Source organism: Gorilla gorilla, chromosome X (assembly GCF_029281585.2).
Source record: "Gorilla gorilla gorilla isolate KB3781 chromosome X, NHGRI_mGorGor1-v2.1_pri, whole genome shotgun sequence".
Taxonomy (NCBI): domain Eukaryota; kingdom Metazoa; phylum Chordata; class Mammalia; order Primates; family Hominidae; genus Gorilla; species Gorilla gorilla.
In genome coordinates, this window is record NC_073247.2 from 34,805,581 (window position 1) to 34,832,300 (window position 26,720).

Genomic DNA, 26,720 nt, shown 5'->3' on the forward strand with positions numbered 1-26,720 from the left:
TCTTCTTTTTTTGAGACGGAGTTTCACTCTTGTTGCCCAGGCTGGAGTGCAACGGTGTGATCTTGGCTCACCACAACCTCTGCCTCCCGGGTTCAAGTGATTCTCCTGCCTCAGGCTCCCAAGTAGCTGGGATTACAGGCATGCGCCACCATGCCCCGCTAATTTTGTATTTTAGTAATTTTGGAGAAACCAACATGGGTTTCTCCATGTTGGTCAGGCTGGTCTCGAACTCCTGACCTCAGGTGATTTGCCCGCCTCGGCCTCCCAAAGTGCTGGGATTACAGGCGTGAGCCACCACACCCAGCCATTTTATCTGACTTCTAACTGAAATGCAGTATTTCCTGCAAGTATGAATATAGACAACAAACTGCAGTATTACCAGTGTCTATAAATTTGTAGCTAATAGAAATGAGATATTTTCTTATGAAATTTCACTTGTTGCAGATATCTCAAAATATCGTTTAAGCTCATCACTACTTCAAAATTACGGTAGTTATTAGTCCCACCGTTGTCTTATTATTTAATGCATTAATAAAGGAGCACATAGATTATTTATCATGAATGTATTTACGGTATATACTTTCAGGGTTGTATTTTAGTGTAATTGGTTTCCTTTGTAATACCATGTATTTTATTTTATGCCCTTAAAAATGTTATTTTGAGGCCGGCATGGTAGCTCATGCCTGCAATCCCAGAACTCCGGGAGGCCTAGGTGGGTGGATCGCTTGAGCTCTTGAGTTCGAGAGCAGCCTGGGCAGCATGGCAAAACCGTCTCTACAAAATATACAAAAATAAAAATAAAAAAATTAGCTGGGTATGGTGGTGAGTAGTCCCAACTACTCCAGACGCTGAGATAGGAGGATGGCTTGAGCCCAGGAGGCAGAGGCGGCAGTGAGCCAAGATCACACCACTGCACTCCAGCCTGGGCGATAGAGCCAGACCTTGTCTCCAAAAAAAAAAAAAAAAAAAAAAAAAAAAGTTTTGAGAAAGGATCCATGGGCTTCACCAAATACCAGAGGCCTATTGTTGAGGGGTTAAGAAGCTCTTCATTAGAGTAAAGTGGGCTCTCCCTGCCCACTCAGTTCTCCCCAGTGGGAGGGCCAGATCATGGGAGGGATCTGCAGCCCACAGCAGCCCTGCCTCCAGCCCTGCCTGTGAGTGAGGAAGCCAGGTCTAAATTATGTCCTTGAATATATAAGCATCACTAATAAAGAGATATATTGATGTCCAGCTGTTTGCCGGATCCCTTTTTCAGCTGGTGTCAATCTATGGCAAAGACGTCACGTATAAGCTCCCCTCAAACGCCAACATACAGCAAAATGACAGACTGCCATCTGTCATTTCGTCCATGTCATGGGGTCTCTGCAACCATATTGTGAGCCCCCTGGCGACAGGCCTACGTCTTGCCCTCAGTGAGGCAGTAAAGAGGGTTGTGTGGGAAAGAATGTGGTCTCTGACCCCAGGAAGCTTGGGTCCAAATCTGGGCTATGATACTTTGCAGCTGGGAGATTGTGAACAAATTACTTAAGCGCCCAATGCCTTGTTTCCTCTTTTATAATTGTAAGTGGTTTTTGCAAGAACTCAGTGAGTGAAACAGTAAGAGAGAACAGTGTCAAGCATGTAGAAAGAACAGAGGGGAAAAGATCCTATATTTTATGCCTACGTGTTTATCAGGATGCAATGAAAGCGGTTAAGTACATTTTCCCTGCAGATGAAATACTAAAGTCCTGGAGATGAAGAATTATTTTAATTAGATTTTATGGAAAAATACATTTAACGACTTGCAATACTACTAAGACTCTATCAAAGTAGTCCTCTATCTTACCAGTAAGAATAAACTCAGCTTTCTCTAATCAACAGGTTGTCTTGGTGACATTTCAGGGAGGCAGCATGCAACGAACAAATGACAATATTGGTATTAGCTGAGAGGTGGGAGAAATGGAAGTGGGACCCTGAAGACAGCCTGTTCACTAAGATGTTACTGTTGCTTTTAAGAAGTAAGTTTCTTAGTAGAATTGGGTGTTTTTCCCAAAACAGAAATCTAATACAGAATGACAGCTGTTTAAACTTGTCACTTGTAAATAAGTACAAATTCTCTGTGCAGATACAAACACGTGGACTTCCTGGGTTGGTCAATACTTTTCTCTTGTAATGTTATTTCTATCATCTCCTTGGTCTGTGTCCTGGCCTCTGACTTGGGGTAGGGCAATAAGCCACGAAAATATTGAGCCTGCCTCTATTAGGTTAGTGCAAAAGTAACTGTGCTTCTTGACATTAAAAGTAATGGCAAAAACTGGCCGGGCGTGGTGGCTCACACCTGTAATCCCAGCACTTTGGGAGGCTGAGACAGGTGGATCACCTGAGATCAGGAGTTTGAGACCAGCCTGGCCAACATGGTGAAACCCCGTCTCTACTAAAAATACAAAAAAATTAGTCAGGTGTGGTGGCACATGCCTGTAATCCCAGCTATTAGGGAGACTGAGGTAGGAGAATCACTTGAATCTGGGAGGTGGAGGTTGCAGTGAGCCAAGATTGTGCCACTACGCTCCAGCCTGGGCAACAAGAGCGAAAACTCCATCTAAAAAAGAACAAATAACAAAACAAACAAACAAACAAGTAATGGCAAAAACCACACTTACTTTTGCCCCAACCTATTTCTCATTCTTTCTATTGTGTACTCATCTATTGACATTTCATTATTCTGTAAATCTAGCTTAAATTACTGAAGGACACAATGAGATGAGGGTTGAATACCATCTAGGTCCTAAAGAGGCATTTTTACTTTTCTTTGGTCTGTCTTCTCCCCCATCTCCAACATTATTGTGGAAAATCCTCCTTATATAGGTGTTTAAATAAATACATACTCTAGGGTTTTATTTCAAGGGTTATATTCTTTTCTCTTCATCATTGTGGCAGTTGCATCCAATTATCAACTGTTTTGAGGATCATTATAAGGAAATAAAGACCACCAAATGATAATCAGAAACAAAACTAAATTTATTTGCCCGCCTGGGAAGGGAAGGTCACATCACTGAAGCACAAATTTGGCTGTTGTCTCCATGTCCTACTTGAAAGAAGCAGCAGGTAAAGGAGAAAGCACACCAAATTTGGTGACATACTGAATTCAGGTCACTGCTTAGCTCCGAAGGCCATGCATAAACTCTTCTCTACAACTGGTCATTGCACTCGTTCGCCTCTTAAAAGTGCAGGCATCATTCCCAATTATGTCCAGGCTGCTCTGATGGACTTGGTGTCACTTAGGAAATTCGATGTGTTTGCTTGAAGTTGGTCAAATCTTTAACAACATCGGTAGCACATTAGTAAAAGGGTTCATCAAGTAAGATTCACTGAATACCTGTCTCTTTACTGATGTCTTTTGGAATGCCAGATCAAATTTCCTTCTATTTTGTTAAGGCAAAAAACAGAGAAATGTACATGTGTACCTAGAAAAACTAATATTACATAGGGTACCCTTCAAGGTTTTAACAGAGCAAAATATGAGGTGCTAGAACAGATGCTTGTACATGAAAGTTGACAACAGCTCTATGCACAGCGCCCAAAAGGTAGAAACAACCGAAGTGTCCATCATCAGAATTAATAAACAAAAATGTGCTATATACAAACAATGGAATGTTATCGAACCACAGAAAGGAATGAAGTAGCAATACATTTTACAACATGGAAGAACTTCAAAAACATTATGCCGAGTGAAAGAGGCCAGACACAAAAGATCACATACTGTATGACTACATTTACAGGAAATATTTAGGTAAATCCATAGAAACAGAAAGCAAATTGGTGGTTGCCAGACGCTGGGGGTGTGAAGATGACACGCTAGTGCTTAATGGGTACAGAGATTGCTTGGTGGGTGATGAAAATGTTTTGGAAACAGAAGGGGTAGTTGTACAACATCATGAATGTACTAAATGCCACTTTACAATTGTACTTTACAATGGTTGGTTGTTCTGTGATTACCCCTTAGTTGTTAAAAAAGAAAAAAGGGAAGACAAAGGGGCACAAAAGTTCATGGTTCTTTGAGTCTCACTGGAACAAGGGAAAAAATGAGGGAGCAGAAACAGCTGAACAACTGATGATGATGCATCAACAAAGAGAAAAGACAAAGAAAAAGACGGGGGTTCTACTTAAGAAACAAGGCTACAGATATTTGAAAAGCAAACCAATAAAATGGATTTTCAAATGTTTCACTAAATGTTTCTTGCAAACAACCTACAAAAAATGTAAATGATTTTATAAAGAGAGCACACAAAACATCCAAAAAGAGCCTTTTCAAAGCCAGCGAGAAAGCCTTGCTCTGTGGAGCACTAGGTGCAGACAGGGCCTTTGAAAGGGCAGGGGACTGTCACACAAGCAAATCTGCCACTAATTCCATTCCACAGCTTTAGAGGTCTCCCATGTATTCAATCGCAGTGTGACAAGCATCACTGTACTGTACTTTCTTCTCAGTTTTCAAAATGAATGTGTAATAATTCCATTCCATATATTGTGCATAAACCTATTAATCTAAATACGATTACACTCTTTCTTCTGAAAGAGGTTTCTCAAAGTTCATAGGTCACTTTCATATATATTATGTACAGGGAGACCATTTTTAAAAAGCAATGACCTTCACATCACATGAGACAGCAGGGATAAATCATGAGGACATTATGCCAAGTGAGATAAGCCACTCACCAAGTGACAAATGCCATATGATTCCACTTCCATGAAATGGCCAGGGTAGTCAACTCATAGAGAAAGAAAGTAGAACAATGGCTGCCAGGGACTGGGCAAGGGAGAATGGGGAGCTGGTGTTCAATGGGCATGAGTTTCAGTGTTGCAAGATGGTCTTGAGATCTGCGGCACAACCGTGGGGATGGACTTAATACTATTGCACTGGGCACTTAAAATAGTGAAGGTGGTCCATTTTAGATTATATGTTTTTATCACCATTAAAAATTTTAAATTGTGCTCTTCTTGTTAAAATATTAACTTAAAATTAAAATCTTGTTAAAATATTAACTTAACATTGTTGGTACTGCCATTTTATGGCTCTAGAGAAATATGCTTCACAAGTTTAAACTCAACCTGGTTAGGATTTGGACACTTTAAAATACTATATTAAAAATAATTATATCAACAGCAATGACAACAAAAGGAGTAACTTGAGCAAAACAATGCCCCTTTAGGAAATCACTTCTTGTTTCTAAATAAAAATCGGTGGATTGTGCTTCTGTGTAAAGTGTGTATTTTAAAATGTAAAATACCAAAACATGAGAAAAAAAAACTCAAGTAAAAACTGGGAATTCATGTGGGTCAGCGCTCCCATGCTTTTAAAAGAGAACAACCTACCTCAAGCCTCAGGGCGCTGGAGGGGTTGGCTTGCCTCCCTTCCTCTGACCTACCAACTGGCTCCCTGCTTGCACACCTGGATGCGGCTGCACTATCGGAACAGCGCCTGTTGCCAAAAACACTGGCTGCTGCAGGACTCTCAAAGGCTGTGTCTGGAGCTGGATCTGCTGTGGCTGTGGTTGTGGCTGCAGCAGCAGCAGCGGCTGTGGCTGCTGCCCCAAGACAAAGGGGAGCTGGACACCCTGCTGAGGAACCTGGGCAGAGCCAAGCAGACTCAACACAGCAGCCTGGGGCTGGGGCTGCAGACCACTACCTGCTCCAGTGAGGTTCACATTAAGAAGTTGCTGAGCAGGGAAGGCCTGCCCTTGTGTGCTCAAAACTAGTGCGGAACCCTGTGGCCCTGGCTGAGGAGGGTGAGCAGCTGTGGGCTGCTGGAGCTGCTGCAGGGGAACCAGCTGATGGAACTGCTGCTGCGGGCCGGTCAGAACCACCGAGCCCTGTGGAACCTGGAGGAGTGTGAGAGGACTGAGACCTTCCGGAGTATTTAGGAAAAACTGAAGGGGTGCTGGAGAAGATGCCTGCACTGCACCGGGCCTTGCATCTGGTAGTGGACCTCCTGAGGACTGAAGGCCACTGCCACTGATTCCTGCAGGAGCGAGGGCACCCGAGCCAGGGGCCTGCACAGGCTTGAAACTGCACCCCAAAACCTGGGCTCCCCGGACTGGGCCCTCCACGTTGGTGGCCTTTAGGCCAGTGGAGCCTGTCCGGACCTGAATGGCTGGGGCTATTTTTACGAATCTGGTGGGGCGCCGGGCAGCTGGACGGCGCCTGCTAGCTTTAATAAGAGGCACAGAGGGCTTCTGAGAATGACTTGGTGCCGTCCCCGCCGCCGCCGCCGCCACAGCAGCAGCAGCTAAAGCAGGAGCAGGAGCAGGAGCAGGAGCAGGAGCAGCAGCAGCTACAGCAGGAGCAGCAGCAGCAGGAAATGGACGCTTAAGAGGGCTGCCTGCCTGTTGTGGGGGAAAATTGTTACCTGAGGAAATCTTTCCTGAGCTTGAGGGAAGTTGGGTGTGGGGAGGTGGATGTTTCTCTCCCTTCCCCGATACTGAAGACTGGACCCACACAGGATCAGGCTGTTCTGGTGTTTTCCATGAAGAGAGCTGACTGACACTGGCTAGGCCACTGGAGCTGTGTGACATCTTGCCTGGACCTTTGACTTTGCTCTGCACCGATTCCTGGGCCTGACTCACTGCCCTCCCAGCATCAGTCTCTGACCCAGGCCTGAGACAAGCTGAATGGTCATCTGGGAAGGGCTGCCAGGGAGACTTCTGGCTCTTCTGCCTGGCTTTTTTACGTGGCCGTATTTTACCACAGAGAAGCGGATCATTAAACGACTGCATGATGTTTGGCTTGGTGTCCCAGGCCTGACAGCCAGCTTCCCACGCAAATCCGAAAGGGTCTTCTACCTCCTGGGCTGGCCAGACTGGGAGCTGTGGGTCAGCAGCTGTGACGGACTGATACCCTTTAGCAGGTTTCTCCACATCCACTTCTGAAGGCACGGCCAAATCACAGGGTCTGCCTTTCCACGTGTCTACACAACTTCCTGCTTTAGCAATGTTCAGCTCACAAGGCTGACCTGCTTTTCTTTCTTCTTTTTGGCCAGAAGTCGACACTCTCAGCTCAGGAGGAGGTGGACAGTCAGACTGCTCCTGCTGTGGCTTTACAGAGGGCCCCGAATACCTCTGGAGGCACTGTTTCATCGGGTCGGTATTCATCTTTTGCTCGTTGTACAGCAGCCTGTTTGCAGTGCAGGCAACTGCTACAGAAGGATCGAGACACAGTGGTTCAGCTGTCGCTAAGATCAGTTGACTCTCAAGCGGAAATTTGTCTTCCTGGCTCCATTTCTGGCCATCTCTTGTCATCGTCTTCACCTCAGGGGCTAAAGTCTGCATCGTTGGACGTAGGAGAATATGCCTGCTTTGGTAACCAGGAGGTTGCATATTACTGGACTGCCTGTAGTCACGAACTTCTACTATGACACACCCACTATGAAAAATGTTAACCGAAGCTTTATCCAGGACATCACCCAAAGCAGGGGGTAATTCTTCTGCATCCAAGTAGTCCAGCAATGCCCTTTCTTCATAAGGCAGCCGAATGGTCTCTGCAAAGGACCCATCTTCTCTCTGGAGCATCACAGAATACCCCTGATTGCCTGGGTATAGATTGACCAGTAAACATGGCAAGGACTCTCTCCTAACAAGCTTTTCTAACAAGTTTACATTGCTTCTCAATTCCTGAGGATCCTCAGGCTCTTTTCCACATTCTTCAACATAAATGTCATAAAGTTTTTCCTGCAGAGTTTTTCCCACCCTAGGTGAGTATGTCCTTCTAGGACGTCTCTGTTGGGCAATTTCAGTGATATTCTCTGTGCGATCCAGAGCCTGTTCTAAATCTCGATCCATTGTAACAGAAAACAGGGCCCCTAAGAGGAGAGAAAACGCATGTGCGTTGGTGAAGCAGGGTGGAATCACGGCTGTCATATTAATCTACAGGCCCGCAAGACGCCGCAAGTCCACACTGAGTTCAACACGGGCACCTGCCCAGAAACCCGCCCCCAGAGAAGCGCTACCCAATCTGTTTGAGGGTTTCTGAAAACATCGGTACCTGAGGGGTCGTCGTCGTGGCTGGACTTCGCGCCTCTGCGGCCTGGACCGGAAGTGAGCGGGAGGGCCGGGGTCAGCTTCTAGGCGCGTCTGGGCACCTGCCCAGAAACCTGCCCCCAGGGAAGCGCTACCCAATCTGTTTGAGGGTTTCTGAAAACATCGGTACCTGAGGGGTCGTCGTCGTGGCCGGACTTCGCGTCTCTGCGGCCTGGAACGGAAGTGAGCGGGAGGGCCGGGGTCAGCTTCTAGGCGCGTCTGGGCACCTGCCCAGAAACCTGCCCCCAGGGAAGCGCTACCCAATCTGTTTGAGGGTTTCTGAAAACATCGGTACCTGAGGGGTAGTCGTCGTGGCCGGACTTCGCGTCTCTGAGTGCTGCACCGGAAATGAACGGGAGGGCCGGGGTCAGCTACTGCGCGCCGTGTGCGCGCGTGCGCACTTGCTGCACACCGCAGATTCCAGGCGCCCCCTGCTTCTCTGGCTTCCTGGGCGCGAGGCTCACTCGCTGCACTTCCGGGTCTGCTGCCCGCGCCGGCACTCGACTACTTGCCATTTCACCTTGAAAGCGTACATGCAAAAGCACGAGCCACTAAGGACAGTATAAACACATCTTTCGTACCGCGCATAGACATCAGTTTCCACAGGGATACCACTGTCGGGAAATCATGGGAAGTTGTCACTGGTCTTGGCGGAAACTTCAACAATTGTTGGCACTTTTGGAATCTCTTGCCATCAGTGGCAGCACTGCTGCTGGTATCAGCCACTGGGCTGTGGAATGAGCCCGCATTAGCAGTGCTTCCATGCCCGGAGACGCCACAGGTTTGTGGCAAGCGTCAGGATTCTTCATGTTGTCGTCCAGTAAGCTCCTGCCTGGGGGTGTTCATGTGGATGCCCCAGTACATGACGTTCATTTACATAATTACTCACCTTTTATTTCTCCATGTGTTGAGTTAGGGCACCTACAGATTAAAAAATTACCTGGTGGGTCATTACATTGTCTATGGATTGCAGGTCAGGATGGTAGAGAGACATGAAACCATTCATTTCTACAAGGTGATTTGCACCTGATAAGGACAAGAACAATTGTCCAGGTGATGGCAATAAATTTTCAATGATTAGAGTAAACTGTAGACCTTAGCTAAGATCCTAAAGATGGATTTGCAGCAATATCATTCAGTCTTAGGTAATTTATGGGACATTGTTTTCCATTAACTTTGTTGCCTTGAAATCTCCCAGTTTGTTTGTTTTTGTTTGTTTTATTGGACAAGATCAATAATGCTTTTCTTGGGAGATCTACTCCATAGCCTGTTTTTCTGACTCATGAGTGTGATCTAAATTCTGCCCCTCCCTCCGCTGATATCCCAGGGTGCATCACACTTATTAGCGAGGTATAGCTGCCCGCCCTGCCATGGGATGGACTCGATCTTCAGCTGGTGAATTGCCTGTGTCTTCACTTGGGTTTCCCCAAGCATTCCCGGAGGAGAGGATTTGAGTCGGAGTAGTTTCTTTGGGTGCTAATCCTTAGAAGCATTGGTGATAGAAAGGGGAGCTGAGTCAGAGATGGGAAAACAGACAATGAAAGATGTATTCCTGAGCACGAGCCGCTCCGGACAACGGGTCCACGCTGGGGACCTTGGAAGACAGTACAGAATAAGCCTCAGATTGTTCTTCCCTAGAGGCAAAGAAGCTGGGGTATTTATTCATCCACTTCTTTCTCATTGACTTAGGACAGTGCTGGGAGCATTATTTCCTGACACTTCTGGTTGCCACATACAGGGGCCACCCATGCTGATGTGGCTTGAGGATGTTCTCAGACAGAGTCACAGGTGCTTGCAGTAAGACTCTGTCTGTGTGTACAGAATGGTGAGTGCCAAGGGGAGATGGACAGGGCACTCGCAGCATTAGCTACATTTAGGATTGAAGATAAGCGGGAGAAATCGGCCATTCTTTGTTTTTTTTTTTTTTGAGACTGAGTCTCGCTCTGTCACCCTGGCTGGAGTGCAGTGGCACGATCTCGGCTCACTACGATCTCTTCCTCCCGTGTTCAAGCAATTCTCCTGCCTCAGCCTTCCTTGTAGCTGGGACTACAGGTGTGCACCACCACAGCTGGGTAATTTTTGTATTTTTAGTATAGACAGTGTTTGCCATGTTGGCCAGGCTGGTCTGGACTCCTGACCTCAAAGTGATCCACCTGCCTTGGCTTCCCAAAGTGCTGGGCTTACAGGCATGAGCCACCAAGCCCGGCCCCATTCATTCTTAATTTTGTAGATAATGTGCTATGTCATATATCTGGGCATATGGAGAAGTGAATTTGTATTCCATCCAAGTGAAATGGGCAATTTCATGTAAAGCTTTTTTTTTCCATGTATTAAAGCCAACAAGGCCAGAAATGGAGGATGTGACCCACTCTTGACTCCCCAGGGGGAAGACCCCAAGGCTGCCTGGGCCACAGGTACACTGGAAGAGGTTGTGAACCTGTGTGTGTGTTACAACATGCATTACTAGGCCTGACAGTGCTTATAATGGCTTGGCCATTCCCTTCACTTGAGCTGCCTAATTACCAGGCCTTTCCACAAGATTAATTTTTTTTAATTCCTCTGAGTGCACACCATCCTTCAGGCCTTCCAAGCACGCTAATGAGCACACTGGTTGATTATAAGAACTTCAACTGCAGCCCTCCCCTGTAGCAGCACAGCAGAGAATAGCACAAGCTGAGAAAAATTCATGGCCATGCTAAGATTTGCTACAGGAATAAGAACATTCAATTAATTGCAAGATAATTGTCCTAATTTACAATTAGCAAACTACTTTGTTCTATACCCATTGAGGTCTAGATCTTTGCCACCTCTTCCCGGCTGCCGTTAATTAGAGGGACCAGCAGAGAATTTGAAAATACAGGGCCCAAAGACTGCAGAAGCTGAAGATACCGTTGCCTCCTGGTTAACCCTTCATCACTTGCTCTGACATTTTGTATTTCTCCTGTGATCAGGCCCCAGCTATAGTAAAGCAAACCTTAGGTAACATTGTAGCTCTGAGATTGAGTGAAGATCACTTTCCATAGCCTGTTACATCATTCAGTGCTTCCACATCTGCTAAGAGTTGTTTACTGGATTTAAGAGTGTCTCACAACCCATAAGTGCTGCATAGCATATTAATCTTCTCCCTTCCTCTTTTTCCCTCTTTTTCTTTTCTCGAACTCTATCCCCCTTCCCTTTCTTCCACTTGCCCATCCTTTAACCATTTTACTGAAAAGTAAATGAAATTGGATTTTGTTCTGTTAAGACTTTCATTCTGCTCTCTAAGTAGCCAGACCCTAAGACAGGGTTTCTCCCTCTCTGTATTATTCCCATTTGTCATGGGGGCTGTCCTGTGCATTGTAGGATTTTTAATAGCATCCATGGCCTTTACCCACTATATGCCAGTAGCAGCCCCCTCCCATTTATGACAATCAAAAATGTCTCCATACATTGTCGAATGTTCCCTGGGGGACAAAATCATCCCTGGTTAAGAACCACCACCCTGTGGTATCACAAAACCAGGTCTGGAGAAATAAAGCAGCAATCTCTAAACCACAAAACACTTTACACCTCAATTTCTAGGATAGTTCAAATGATAGATGTAATTTTTAAAATGTTATTTTTGTTTTTACTGCAATGGCTGTTATGGTTGGCCCTGAATTACTTTGCTAATGCTCTAAATCTGCCATTGGACCTGATTAATAAAGACAGCCCATGGTCAGTGGGATAGATGCAAACAAAAACATCATTAAATCTTTAGAAGTTATCTTTAAAAAGATAAACTAGCAAAGATATTTTTGTTCGTCTGCCTGGTAAATGTCAATAACCGTTTCCAAATTTTCTAGATTTATTCAACAGTTAAGAACCTTTGCTCATTTCAATAATTTATCTTTGGTCTTTGTTTAGTATTTGTTCTTTCAGGGTATGTTATCTGCCCTTTGTTTTCTTAATGTCACAGCATCCCTGGACTTGGTCTTTAGACAATTTTTCTCTATTTACACTCAGTCATTTGATGACCTGATCTGGTCTTATGGCTTTAGATACCATCTACACCCTAATTGTTTCCAAATGTATAGCTCCAGCCTGGACCTCTCCCCTGAACTACAGACTCATAACCTCAAGCTTCCTATTCAAAATCTCCCCTTGACTGCTGAATGGGAATTTTCAATTTAACATGTCCAAACTGAATTCCTTATCTCTTACCCAAACTTGCTCCTTTGGCAGAGTATCAGTGGGGTTCAATTAGGAATTGGAATCACTATAAGTAATATGGAATTACATTTGCTTATAGTGACCAGACCTCACAAATCATGGGAGACTCTAGGGAAGTAAATGTGTAGAAGAGGACAATTGGAAGGTCGGAGAAAAGTCATTAACCAGGGATCACAAAGGGAAGCTGGTGAAGAAGTCTATGGAGGGCTGTTGCTTCTGCATCTGGGCATGAACCTGATACCACTGGGGGTCAGTGGAGCAAGCAGCAAGGAAGAAAAGCTGGGCATGAAGCACGAGAACAAGGACCATCTGGAACACACAAGGGCTAACTGGAACCAGCGAGGACAAACCTGAGTCTGGCTCTCATTGCCTCTAACCTTGATGATTCAGGTGACTTGCAGAAGGAACTGGCTCCCTTTGCCATGGAGGTGCACAGGTACCTGGCCCAGGACTCAGAAAAGCTGAAGGAGGATATCCAGCAGGAGCTCGGGGAGCTGTGGACCCAGCTACTGCCTACTCCCCAGCTCCCATCAAAGTGAGCCAGTAGATGAGCAACATGTGTGAGCTGCAGTGGTGCCTGGTACCTGACACTGAACTTCAGAATGTAATGGCTGCTGCTTCAATCCTGACTTCCAGATCTCATAAAAATTTCTCTTTTGGCCAGCCCTACACCCCAGAATCATATAATACTCATGATGTTATGAGTCTAGTTCAGGAGACAGGTCCAGAGGAAAGGCAATTCTAGGAAACATAGTTCCAGCTTAGCCAAGTTGACACAGTGCAAAGCTACCCAAGCAGCCTTCCCCATCTCAGGAAGCGACAACTTCATCTTTCCGGTTGCTCAGACTAAAAACCTTGGAATCATCCTCAACTCTTCTGTTTCTCTCTTCCTCCCTATATCCAATAGTAAGTATTTGTTGAATGACATTAAAATGACCTAGAAGAGAAAACACATTAATTTGAAGAGTTTTTGTCTGGGGGAAGAGGGAGGGAGTACCTGAAAGCGTAAGAGAAACGTAGACTTCAATCATTTTTATCTAAGGCTCGCCCTACTCCTTAGCATCAATCTCAGTTGGATCTATCAATTGTAGGTGTAGTTCTTAGAGGTCTCCTCCCAGTTATCACAGGGAGGTTTCTCTGTGATGGATTATGCATGTCCCTTGACTCTCATATCCTGAAATTGCTACCTGTTGGCCATTTCACTGCTCACTAACCCATCAGAGTGTTACCAAAGAAAATAAAAGGAAAGAAGCCATTGAACTTTAGTCAATTGTGAACAAAAGTTTGGTGGCTTAATCAAGCAGATTTCTAGATGAAACCTTTGAAATATCTCTCGATTTAAAACGTCCCGCTGGATGTTGGGGACTGATCCCCTAAGAGACAGGATGGTAGGGTAGGGGGAAGGATGAAGGTTTCCTGTTTTTTTTTTTTTTTTTTTTTTTTTGCAAGCATCTGACTCCTTGTTTTTCTTTTTTATAGTCTTTCTTAAAAAGCAGTTCTAGGCCGGGCGCGGTGGCTCACGCCTGTAATCCCAGCCCTCTGGGAGGCCGAGGTGGGCAGATCATGAGGTCAGGAGATCGAGACCACAGTGAAACCCCATCTCTACTAAAAAAATTACAAAAAATTAGCTGGGCGCAGTGGTGGGCGCCTGTAGTCCCAGCTACTCGGGAGGCTGAGGCAGAAGAATGGCGTGAACCCGGAAGGCAGAGCTTGCAGTGAGCCGAGATCATGCCACTGCACTCCAGCCTGGGCGACAGAGCGAGACTCCGTCTCAAAAAAAAAAAAAAAAAAAAAAAAAGAAAAAAAAAAGAAAAAAAAAGCAGTTCTAGGTTCACAGCAACATTGAGTAAAAAGTATAGTTCCCATCCCCCTGCTCCCCACCCCTTAACCTCCCCCACTATCAACGTCCCACACCAGGGTGATACATTTGTTACAACTGATGAACCTACATTGACACATCATTATCAATCAAAGCCCAGAATTTACATCAGGGTTCACTCTTGGTGTTGTACATTCTATGAGTTTGTACAAATGTATAATGACATCTATTTACCATTATAGAATCATACAGAATAGTTTCACTACCCTAAAAATCCTCTGTGCTCTATTTATCCCTTCCTCTCCCTAACCCCTGACAAACATTGATCTTTTTACTGTCTCCATAGTTTTGCCTTTTTCAGAACATCATATAGTTGGAATCATACAGTATGTGGCTTTTTCACACTGGCTTCTTTCACTTAGCAATATGCATTTAAGATTCCTCCATGTCTTTTAATGGTTTGATAGCTCATTTCTTTTCAGTGCTGAATAGTGTTTCATTGTATAGATACACCACAGTTTATCCATTCGCCTACTGAAAGACATCTTGGTTGCTTCCAAGTTTTGGCAATTATGAATAAAGCTGCTATAAACATTCTTGTGCAGGTTTTGGTGTGAACATGAGTTTTCAACTCACTTGGGTAAATACCAAGGTGTGTGATTGCTGGATTGTATGGTAAGAGTATAGTTTTGTGAGAAACTGCCAAACTCTCTTCCAAAGTGACTGTACACTCCTACCCACAATAAATGAGGGTTTCTGTTGCTCCACATACTTGCCAGCATTTGGTATTTTCAGTGTTTTGAATTTTGGCCATCCTAATAGGTGTGTAGTGGTATCTCTTCGTTTTTGTTTTGTTTTTTGTTTGAGACAGGGTCTTGGTGTGTTGCCCAGGCTGGAGTGCAGTGGTATGATCACTGCTCACTGCAGCCTTGACCTCCCAGGCTCAGGCGATCCTCCCACCTCAGTCTCCCAAGTAGCTGGGACCACAGGCCCATGCCACCATGCCCAGCTAATTTTTGTGCTTTTTTGTAAAAAAGGGGTTTTACCATGTTGCCCAGGCTGGTCTTGGACTCCTGGGCTCAAGTGATCTGCCCATCTTGGCCTCCCAAAGTGCTGATTACATGCATGAGCCACTGGTGCTGGGCCTCCTTGTTTTAATTTACAATTCCCAGATGACATACATGTTGAGCATGTTTTCATATGGTTATTTGCCATGTGTATATCTTTTCTGGTGAGGTATCCATTCAAGTCTTTTGCCCATATTTTAATCAGGTTGTTCATTTCCTTATTGTTGAGTCTTAAGAGTTCTTTGTATATTTTGGAGGATAACAGTTCTTTGTCAGAAAAAGTTTACTTTTCACTCTTTATTTTTTGAACCTTTTGAATGGTATAAATTATGCCAGACATAATTAAAAAGAAACTATTTAATTAGATAGTCCGTTTTTAACTATGAAGATAACCAAGTGGGCCAAACATGATTTTTCATTGTGGAATATTCAGTACCAATGGCTCCTAATGGGTCACCTAAAGGACCCACATCTCCATGGATGGGGATGAAGGGGGAGGTGTGGGGGCCTCTCTCTCCCTGATGGAAGGGGCCATATGAAGTTGTGAGGCTGGTCTTTGGGTGGGGTCTACTTCTAAGACAGACCACTCCCATTTCAGTGAAAACCAGAGACAACCACAATTGACTTTTTTCTGTCAAAATTTATTGAATAATTTGAAGCTCAATGTGTTTTCTGGTGGTTACTAATGGCAAAAGTGTTCAATTCTCTTGTAAGTCGTTTTTGCTTGAATCAAAAACAAGGAAGGGAGAATATTTGGGAAAGTGTTGTGTTTTGCCTATGGCCCTGGAAGAGAGGGGTCCAGGTGAGAAAAACAATAATGGCGACCAGAGACCTGGGACTTGTGGGTAAATGGATAACCAATCTGGAACAAAGGACTGACTCTGGGGGAATTGGTGGGGGCAGGGGCGTGGTTGGAGGTTAACACAGGACAAATTGAACTGCCCTAGTTACCCAGACATGTGTACACACAAGCCTCACAAGATTTTCCAAACTTTCAGGAATTAAGACTGGCTTCAGAAATATCCCTGTGCCTAAATTTGTGCTCTGGGCACATAAACATTGCAGTTTACCAGCTTGGTTTGCAGTTCCCAGCCTCTCTTTGCCTGGCCTTAGAACCACATAGCATGACCAGGAGGAGTCTCATCATTGCTGCAGTGTCAGGGTGGAAGGTCAGCTACCTCAGACTTAGCATCTTGGCTCATGCTACCTTGTTGGTTCAATAATTGTGGCCATTTGCCACATTGACAAAATATTCAGCTTTGCAGAGAGAACCCGAGGATACCCTTGGGACCTCAACTGTTGGAAGGCTTGCTGGGACCCTTCGTGATCTAACATGTCTAGGGGCTATCTGGACATCCTAGGGTTGGGACTGGAATCCTGAAACATGCACAGGGGCATGTGCACAGGCCAGAATGAGATAGAGGCCTTTGTCAGCAGGTCAACTAGGCAGCTACTCACATGATTTCAGGGGCCCTACTCCAAAAATACCTCTGCCCTGACTTGACATCTGAAATTTTGAGTCTGGGCAGAGGTTTTAAACTACGGGATACATGGACAGATTTCAGAAGATCTTTGAATCTCTTAAAATAGTAAATGAATTTCAAATCCTTTCTGAGAACCTGCTTTTTTTTTTTTGAGGGGAGATTTTTTTTTAATGAGTGGGTGGGGATGGGAGGAAATAAAGCATAGGGTGTCCGAGGAAGGTGAGAAAGAGGATCTCACTGAGGGTACAAAAGGATCTTGTGGGGCTACGAAGACATATTTTATCTACCTTATAACTTTCTCATGGAGTAGAGGAAAAATCACCACCTGGGAAGAGACCAGTAGACATGTGCCTTTGGGCTGGCAGGACAAGCTAAGCCAGTCTGCAAGACTCACAGTCTATGGCAAAAACGTTACTGCTGGGTAACTGTACACAAGAAAACCAGTGAGTGAACAGGAAATGAAAACATTAAATCCTAAACCATTAGTGAGGGATCCGCCCTCATGACCCAAACACCTCCCACCAACCAGTATCAACATTGGGGATCAAATTTCAACATGAGATTTTGAGGGGACAAATATCCAAACTGTATCAGCCTCCCAGGTTATAGACAAGGAAGCAGGTGCAGGGAGACTAATCAAAATCATCCTGGCTCAATGTGGTTGGGGTCAGCCTTTAAAGCAGTAGTTTGTGACCATGGCTATTCATTAAAGTCACCTGGGGAGATTTTAAAACTAGCAATATGTGGAACCACCCTCAAAAATTCTGTTTAATTGGCCTAGGGTGGTACCTGGGCATCAGTAACTTTCAAAAGCTTCCCAGGGATTCTAATATACTGTCAGGATTTCTACCCAATACTTTAAAGCTCCAGTCCCTTCTGTTGTCTCTATTTACCTCTTCTAGACAGAGCTGATCCAATGTCCCCATTTTACAGATAAGAACACTGAGATCCAGGGAAGTTCAATGAGTTTCTTAAAGCATCAGAACTATAACTATATTTAAAATCACAACTTATATAGCCTTTTTTTTGTCTCTGCATCAGCTAAATGCAAACTTGGCTGAGCTTAAGAATCACCTATTACTTGATCAAACTAAAAATTCCTGGATTCCTCACCTGGACATTATTAAGTAGGTCTGTGGTAGGGACCAGGAATCTGTAATTTAATAAGTATCCAGTGAGTAATATGATCTGGCCAATTTGTCAATTCTGAACTAATGTGATTGTTGATATTTCCTAAGTTAAAGGAAATTTGAGTTCTTTAATGGCAGTGCAAAGGAGAACTTATATTTATTTTTAATGATTTTGCCAGGGGAAGACATTAAGAAATACAGTCATCTATGGCTTAGCGATGGGGACACATTCTGAGAAATGCATCCTTAGATGATTTTGTCATTGTGTGAACATCCTAGAGTGTACATACACAAACCTAGATGGTAGAGCCTACTACATACCTAGGCTATATGGTATAGCCCGTTGCTCCTAGGCTACACACTTGTATAGTTACTGAATTGAATACTATAGGCAACGGTAAATATTTGTGTATCTAAACATAGCTAAACATAGAAAGGTACAGTAAAAATACGGTATTATAATCTTATGGGACTACCATTGTATATGCAGTTCTTTGTTGACTGAAACATCTTGTGTGGCTCATAACTGTAATACCAACTCGGTTTTATCAAACTCTAGGCTTTAATTACAATTCCATAGTTCTTATTTTGTTTGGTCATTGTTGTTTTAAAATGAAGTAGGTAGTTCTTAAAAGAACATGGATATGCTTTTCATTTTGTACTAAGTTGCAACTTGAACTCAAATGGTTACAGCTTCAAGAATGGAAAATAAATTGGCTATGACTGTGACCAATTATAATGACATGCCGCCTAGCTCTTACCTACTCTGCTCTCTGCCCCAAGTTTGTTGGTTTCCAGGTAAGAAGCGTGAAGCAGCTGAAGTCTTAGGTGGCCCAGCTGAAGTGCAGCTCAGCAACCATTTGTCATAGGATCCTTGACTGAACATGTGACTTCCATAGGAATGCCCTTAAACTCCATTCTTCAAGGCAATTTTACCAAGAGATGCAGTGGAAAGATCACTGGAATCGAATGCCAAAAACCCTGGGTCTGAAATGATGTTCTTCCACCTACTTGCTGTAAGACTATGATAAAATCATTTGCATTTGACTTCTATGAGTCTCACTTCCACATCTGTAAAGTAGGAATAATGATATCCATTTTACCTATCTAATGAGGGATATCAAGGATTATATTAGCTAATATATTGGTTAACATTTGCCTCATGACAATCACAAGGCCTTTGTAGCATATGACTATATATATACATATATGTGTATATATACATATATGTGTATATATATACACATATATATACTATATATACATGTATAGTCATATATATATATATTTTTGACTTTTGTGACTGGGAAGCCTTTGGAGAGTTTTTTATTTTATTTTATTTTATTTTATTTTACTTTTTAATTATTATTATACTTTAAGTTTTAGGGTACATGTGCACAATGTGCAGGTTAGTTACATATGTATACATGTGCCATGCTGATGTGCTGCACCCACTAACTCGTCATTTAGCATTAGGTATATCTTCTAATGCTATCCCTCCCCCCTCCCCCACCCCACAACAGTCCCCAGAGTGTGATGTTCCCCTTCCTGTGTCCATGTGTTCTCATTGTTCAATTCCCATCTATGAGTGTGTATATATATATATATTTAAGACAGAGTTTCACTCTGTCACCCAGGCTACTGGAGCACAGTGGCACAATCTCGGCTCACTGCAACCTTTGCCTCCCGGGTTCAAGTGATTCTCCTGCCTCAGCCTCCCAAGTAGCTGGGATTACAGGCATGCACCACCAGCCTGGCTAATTTTTGTATTTTTAGTAGAGACAGGGTTTCACCATGATGGCCAGGCTGGTCTTAAACTCCTGACCTCAGGTGATTCACCCAGCTTGGCCTCCCAAAGTGCTGGGATTACAGGCGTGAGCCACCGTGCCCAGCCAACAATATATTTTTCATAGATGTACAGGACTCAGCTAATCTATGCTGGGCTTCCTGGGCAGTTCTGCTGCTCTAAGCTAGACTTATGTCTGGGACATGACTGATCTAAGCTGGGTTGGGCAACGGTGATTAGCTCTGTGCTACCTGTTGCTCTTCTTCCTCCTGTGTTAACTCAGGCATATCATTCTTATGGTAAATGGCAGAGGTGCAAGAGAAGAAACTGAAGAAGTACTTTTATAAGCTACCCTTGTGCCATTGGCCAAAGCAAGTCACATGGCTAAACTGAGATTTAAGGGGTGGGAATATACACTATGCCTTTCAATTGTGAGATCTGTAAAGTCATATAGGAAATGGCATGGACACTGGGAAGGATAAAGAAATAGGGTTATTAATGCACTCTAACACAGCTAATGCTTATAAAGTGCTATACAAATTATACTAAGGCAATGAATCTTCTGTGATTCAGAATTATATGTAAATTAACCATATGTGAACTAACTTGTGAGCAACTTTTATAGATAGAAGAGGGTATAACTCAGTTTATATTCCAAACGTTTTAGTTTTAGTGGTTTTGTAGGTAGTGTTATAGATCATGCCTTCATAATTTATTGTGCTACATGACTGATAGGATGGGACACAATTTTAAATGACTTGGGTTATCTGAGAATTTCTTCTTTTCTTCTGGATTAAGATCATTTCATTGCATTAATAACCCAATTTCTTTATCCTTCCCAGTATCCATGTCATTTCCTTTGTGACTTTACAGATCTTGCTATGAAAAGGCACAGTATATATTCCCACCCCTTAAATCTCAGTTTAGCCATGTGACTCGCTTTGACCAATGGTAAATATGACACAAGGGTAGCTTATAAAAGTACTGCTTCAGTTTCTTCTCTTGCACCTCTGCCATTTCCATAAGGGCTAGAAGACTGGTCTTGAATAAAGCCAACTGTGTATGTCAGAGGTTCATTTCACAATTTAAAACTATGTTTCTCTGGCTGATTCCTGGAATAGAGCAAGGTAGATACAAGATGAGCATGGGATATCTGGATATGTCAAGAAGTAAGGAAGGGATCAGAAAAAAGATGGGGACATGCCACAGGGACAGAGGAACTAGCTTGAAAGAGCTCCCACTGGCCAAACCTTAGCACCAAATTTGAGCACCAAAATAGTTAAGTACAGTAATGAATAATAAACCAATGGAAAAATAGGAATTCATGAATCTATACTGATTAAATAGATAAATAGATAGGTTGATAAATGGGTAAATGAGGGAAAAGGGAGGGCTGTTGCTTATGGTAGAATGCCAAGAGCTGACTGGTCAATGTGGAGGATTGGGAATGTAGAAAATGATCATTTTGCAATAATCGTGTTAAAGACTGGATCAAGCAAGAATCATCAATAGATACTAAATCTTGGGGAAATTTTGATGAAGGGCAGGATATTTTCATGATCTTTAAGTGCCTCCCCACAGATTGCTCATTAGTTGCAAGGGAAGAAGCAAAGCAGTAATTATACAATGGAAAAATTGGACACCTTGGCCAGGGGACCAAAACAAACGTCACTAGTAAAGAAGAGATGGACATCTTATAGCTCCAGATGTGATACCCTTAGAAGGATACAATATCACCTGTGCTGTATTCTGATCAAGAATTTCTAACCTGAGTCTAATCATGAAACATCGCATAGACTCAAAACAAGGTAAAGGGGGAGGAGCAGTAGTCTTCCTAAATGTCAATGTCATAAAAAGACAAAGAAAGGCTGTGGAGACATTCTAGATTAAAAGAGGCTAAAAAAAAAAAAAAAAAAAAGACAACTAATACAGTACCTGAACCTAGATACATTGTAATAGGGGGGAAGTAAAAATACTGTGAGAACATCATTAGGTCAACTGACAAAATTGAAATATGGACAGTAGACAAAAATATTGTTCTGGCCAGGATGAAGTAACAGGGACCAGATTTACCCTCTTACCTTAAACTAAACAACCAGATAAAATATGTGAAATAATGGTCCTCAGACATTGGATAATAAGGCAGTATAGGACTAAGAGAAAAGAAACAAATAAGGCCAGCCCTACAGTTGCCTCTGCTGACTGCCTGGAGTGAGATTCCAGCCTGCAGTGCAAGGAGGGGAAACCCAAACAGAGCCCCAATCTCTGAGTTGAGGGGCTGGAGTTAAGAATTTGGAGAGGCTCCTTGTTAGTATTATGGTGAGTATATATATAATATATAATATATAGTATTATATTTGGAGAGGCCAAGGTGGCTAGAATTTGCAGGGAAGAAGACCAGAGAAGAGAATGCTTCCCAGAGATTGAACTCTGGAGACCTGCAGAGAGTTTCCCTCCAATCTTCAATTTAGTACTGATCTGTGTCGTTCACTACGTATAAAGAAACCAGGGAAACAATCTTCAAGAAGAATCAGGTGGAAACGTTCTTGGAGATCACACAGGGCCAAGAATAGTTCATCCTTCCAATAGCCAGAGTGGAGAATCCTCATAATATATGGGCATTGTGTGTACTTTGAAGAGTATTACCTCAATAGTGGGTCAAGCTAGCCATAGACTAAAGGCTGCTCTGGTCTGAGTCAGCCTAACCAGGCTGAAAGGCAAGCCTTGAGGGAATCAAACTGTTTCCAAGTAACTAAACGGCATCCCAGACAAAAGCTCAAAATTGGCTGGGCATGGCGGCTCACACCTGTAATCCCAGCACTTTAGGAGGCTGAGGTGGGCAGATCACCTGAAGTCAGGAGTTCGAGACCAGCCTGGCCAACATGGTGAAACCCCGTCTCTACTGAAAATACAAAAAAATTAGCCAGGCGTGGTGGTGGGTGCCTGTAATCCCAGCTACTCGGGAGGCTGAGGCACAAGAATCACTGGAACCCAGGAGGTGGAGGTTGTAGCAAGCCGAGATCGCGCCACTGCACTCCAGCCTGGGTGACAGAGCAAGACTCCATCTCAAAAAAAAAAAAAAAAAAAAAGAAAAAAAAGGCTCTAAATTTACAAAACATTAGTAAATATTATAAAAATGACTTGCAAAAAATTCTGCACTTAACAATGGACCCAATATCTTGCATCCAATTAGTCAGTGACTGTATTATGGCTATGTGAGAAACTATCTCTATTCTTAGGAAATACATACTGAACTATTTGGCATCAAGGGCCATAGTGTGGAAAACTTGCAAAGGGGCAGGGGTGGAGAATAGGTGAATCTGGGTTAAGGGTATACAGGTTTCTTTGGACTATTTTTATTCTTACAACTTTTTATAAGTTTGAAATTACTTCCAAGTAAGTTAATTCCAAAAATAAGACCAAAAAACCCAATGTTTCTCGTACCTCAGACTAGCATAATTCCTTCTATTTAGATTGAGCTATGACGGTGCTCAATCTAGCCACAGGAACGTGTATAACTTTTAATTATCAGCTGCCACAGAGAATATAAAATAGCATTTAGGACGGCTCCTCCAAAGACAGCAAATTGGAAAGAAAAAAAAAAGGGAGATAAATTTAACAAATAGCTAATTTGTAACCATGATGGGCACTTAGAAATCCTTTAATTAAGTATTGGCTTTTCTCCCTCATCAGTCAATCCCTATATTTTGCTGAAGCAAGGTATTTTTCAGTAGTTTGCTTTCTTTCAACCTGTTCTGAGGTTCTATCAATTGCATTCTGACCTCGTGCCACCAAGAGACTTTCTGACCTGAGTGTTGGGGAAATCTGACTTACTGTGCCAAGGAGCAAATCCTCCTAGTGTGAGGCAACCAGTAATAGGGAGACCTGTTCCTGGTGTCACTGGATTAGAGCAGTTCCAACCAATAGTTCTTTTTTTTTTTTTTTTTTTTTTTTTTTTTTTTTTTTTTAAGACACAGTCTCGCTCTTGTCTCCCAGGCTGGAGTGTAGTGGTGTGATCTCGGCTCACTGCAACCTCCACCTCCCAGGTTCAAGTGATTCTCCTGCCTCAGCCTCCCGAGTAGCTGGGACTACAGGCGCCCGCCACCACACCTGGCTAATTTTTGTATTTTTAGTAGAGACAGGGTTTTACCATGTTGGCCAGGCTGGTCTTGAACTCCTGACCTCAGACGATCCGCCCGCCTTGGCCTCCCAAAGTGCTGGGATTACAGGCGTGAGCCACTGCGCCCGGCCCCAACCAACAGTTCTTGAAAGTACTTGATGCTACAGCAATTCCACATGTTCAGTCTAAGTTGGGGGCACATGAACCTTCTGTTTGATGGGCATTGGATTTGCCAAGAACAGCATGACATAGCCCTAACCAGAGAGTTCTCGTTCATTCCCTTCCTGGGTAAACCTTGAGGTCCTGTGATGTGGGTCCACTGTTCTACTGAAGTCTTTATTATTATTGCCCTGTTACCAGTTGGAATTATTTTTCTACATCAGGTGATTCTCAGCTGCAGGAAGAAAACCCCTAAATTTGTGCTGCATCAAGGTGACAAATATAAATTTCCTGGTCAATTTGGGTTTTGTGGCACCTGTAATATCCTAGCATTTGACCTTGAAAGAGTGGAGGAGGTATTATAAATTTTCAAGCCAATGGAATAGTCTCTATTTTTGATATCTGGGAATACATTTGACTAAAACGAATAGGTTATGAGTGGTGTGTGTGTGTGTGTGTGTGTGTGTGTGTCATGAGAGAGAAACAGAGAGAGAGAGAGAGACCCTCTGTCTTCTGTCTTGAATATCTCTGGAACCTATTCCTGTAAAGTATCCAGAAAAGAAAGTGTTCATTGAACATTCTTCTGTCTCCTGGTCTGTTGATATGCTTTAATATGAAACTTCTATTTCCATATTGGGTAATTCCTAATCAGAAACATTAAACAAGCCTGTAGTATTAAGAAATTTTATCTTGGGAGACCATAACATGTAGTCTCATCTGTAACTAATGAAAATTTATGATTCAGTCAATTTCTGAAGGTTCCTAAAACCATACCCAAAAATTACTCACTAAAAACAAAAAGACCTGCCTGGTGAGTAAATCAAGTGCCAAATGGCACTTATAAGATTCTATGTGGCATCAAGCTCAGTGGTTCTCAACTCTGGTTCCACACTAGAATCATTTGAGGAGCTTTCAAAAATCCCATAACCAGGAAGGCAAACCCTGGATCAATTAAATCAGAATCTCTGGAGGTGGCTTCGGCATTAGTCATTTTTAAACCTCCCCAGTTGGTTCCAAAGTGCAGTGGCCAAGGTCAAGAACCACCGCTTATCTAGAGTGCTATCTGATTTTCACCATCAATGCAAGGCAAATATTCAAAAGAAGAAAAGCTGGGGAATAATCTTAAGTTGGTTGACAATACATGCATCAACTATAATTATTTGGTCAAACTATAACCCCAAATTCCATTATGTGCCTGTAAACAATTTCATTTTCCTATGCTACCTTTTAGGGGGTAAAAGAACCACTATTTTGCCAGGTGTGGTGGGTCATGCCTGTAATCCCAGCGCTTTGGGAGGCTGAGGCAGGCAGATCACCTGAGGTCAGGAGTTCGAGACCAGTCTGACCAACATGGCAAAACCCCATCTCTACTAAAAATACAAAAATTAGATGGGCATGGTGGCGGATGCCTGTAATCCCAGCTACTCAGGAGGCTGAGGCAGGAGAATCACTTGAATCCTGGAGGCAGAGGTTGCAGTGAGCCAAGATTGTGCCACTGCACACCCGCCTGGGTGACAGAACGGGACTCCATCTCAAAAAAAGAAAAGAACCACTATTTTACCACGATCTATAAATTTAGAAACTATAAATGAAAAATGAATAGATAGATGAATTAGTGGAGATAATGAAGAGAAAGCATATTACAGAACACAAGTTGTTAGGACACTGTATTGACAGTTAAAATCAAAGAAAAACTTTTCTTCATTTCAGCAATAGTTGACCAATAGAGAAGGCTTTAAAATAATGTTCTTTATTGGGGATGAGAGAAGAGGAACATCAGAATCACCTGGAAAGCTTGTTCAAACCACAGGAACTCCTCACCATTCTAGATTAATTCATTTCTTCCTTTCTGGAACCACTGTCAACATTCAGCCTTGAAGAAAAGTATTAATGACAGTGTGGCATAAAAAGAACTATATATTTGATTATTGTCTCAGTTCCTGACAAAGAGCTCCTAAAACCCTTGAAATTTCCTAAGTGATAGGGATGCTAGGAGCATCTTTTGTCTAATAGTTGGTCCTTGACTATCATTCCTGACACAGAGCTCCTAAATCCCTTGGAATTTCCTGGGTGATAGAGCCTCTTTTGTTTTAATGAGGAAACTTTTGAAGTTTCAGGATGGGGGCTCGTTGCCAGGAAGATCATGTCTTGATTAGAAGCATAGAATGTTCAGGTGTACTCTCCCCAACCTCTAGGGAGGGGAGAGAGGCTGGAGAGTGAATTAATAACTGATCATGCCTACATGATGAAATCTCCATAAAAGCCCCTAAATCATGAGGTTCAGAGAGCTTCTGGGTTGGTGAACCCATCCACATGTTCGGAGGGTGGCACATCTTACCTCCATTGGACAGAAGTTCCTGCATTCAGGACCCTTCTGGAATTTACCCTATGTATCTCTTCATCTGCATCCTTTATAACAAACTGGTAAATGCAAGTAAATTGCTTTCCTGAGTTCTGTGAACCATTTTAGCAAATTATCATACCCAGGGAGGGGTTGTGGGAACTGCCTGAATTTTTAGCTGGTTGGTCAGAAGTCCTAGTGGTCCAGGACTTGCAATTGACATCTGAAGTGGGGCAGTCTTGTGGGACCGAAGTTTTAACTTGTGGGATGTAATGCTAACTCCAGGTAGTTAATGTCAGGATTTACTTAAACTGTAGGACACCCGGCTGATGTCCAGAAAGGTGGAGAAATGGTTGCTGGTGTGAGGAAAACCCCACACATTTTGTCCAGAAGTGTTTTGTGGACAGAAAGAGATCATAGTAGATGGTTATATCAGTAGGATGCCTTCGGTAGCAAGTATCAAGTAAAAATGTAACTCAAAATGGCTTAAACAATAAAGAAACTGTATCATCCATGTAAGCAAAAAGTCTAGAAACTGGCGTGGCATTTGGAGAGGCTTGATCCAGTGCCCTAAA

General features: G+C 43.2%; 1 protein-coding gene across 2 annotated transcripts in view; it reads right to left on the bottom strand.

Annotated features, from left to right (window-relative positions):
- Positions 1-2,974: 2,974 nt before the first annotated feature.
- Positions 2,975-26,720, bottom strand: part of LOC115930142 (putative transcription factor SPT20 homolog-like 2) — a 39,325-nt gene continuing 15,579 nt past the window's right edge. Inside the window, exons 3-5 of one of the 2 annotated variants that reach the window (XM_055376408.2) lie at positions 8,344-8,568; positions 8,179-8,220; positions 2,975-7,831 (exon numbers count right to left, since the gene is read on the bottom strand). In XM_055376408.2, coding sequence (XP_055232383.1) covers positions 5,358-7,811 — 2,454 coding nt within the window. In that variant the 5' untranslated portion in view covers positions 7,812-7,831; positions 8,179-8,220; positions 8,344-8,568 and the 3' untranslated portion in view covers positions 2,975-5,357. Of the gene's footprint in view, positions 7,832-8,013; positions 8,221-8,343; positions 8,569-26,720 lie in introns of both variants that reach the window. The other variant, XM_055376407.2, reaches the window with a different exon arrangement.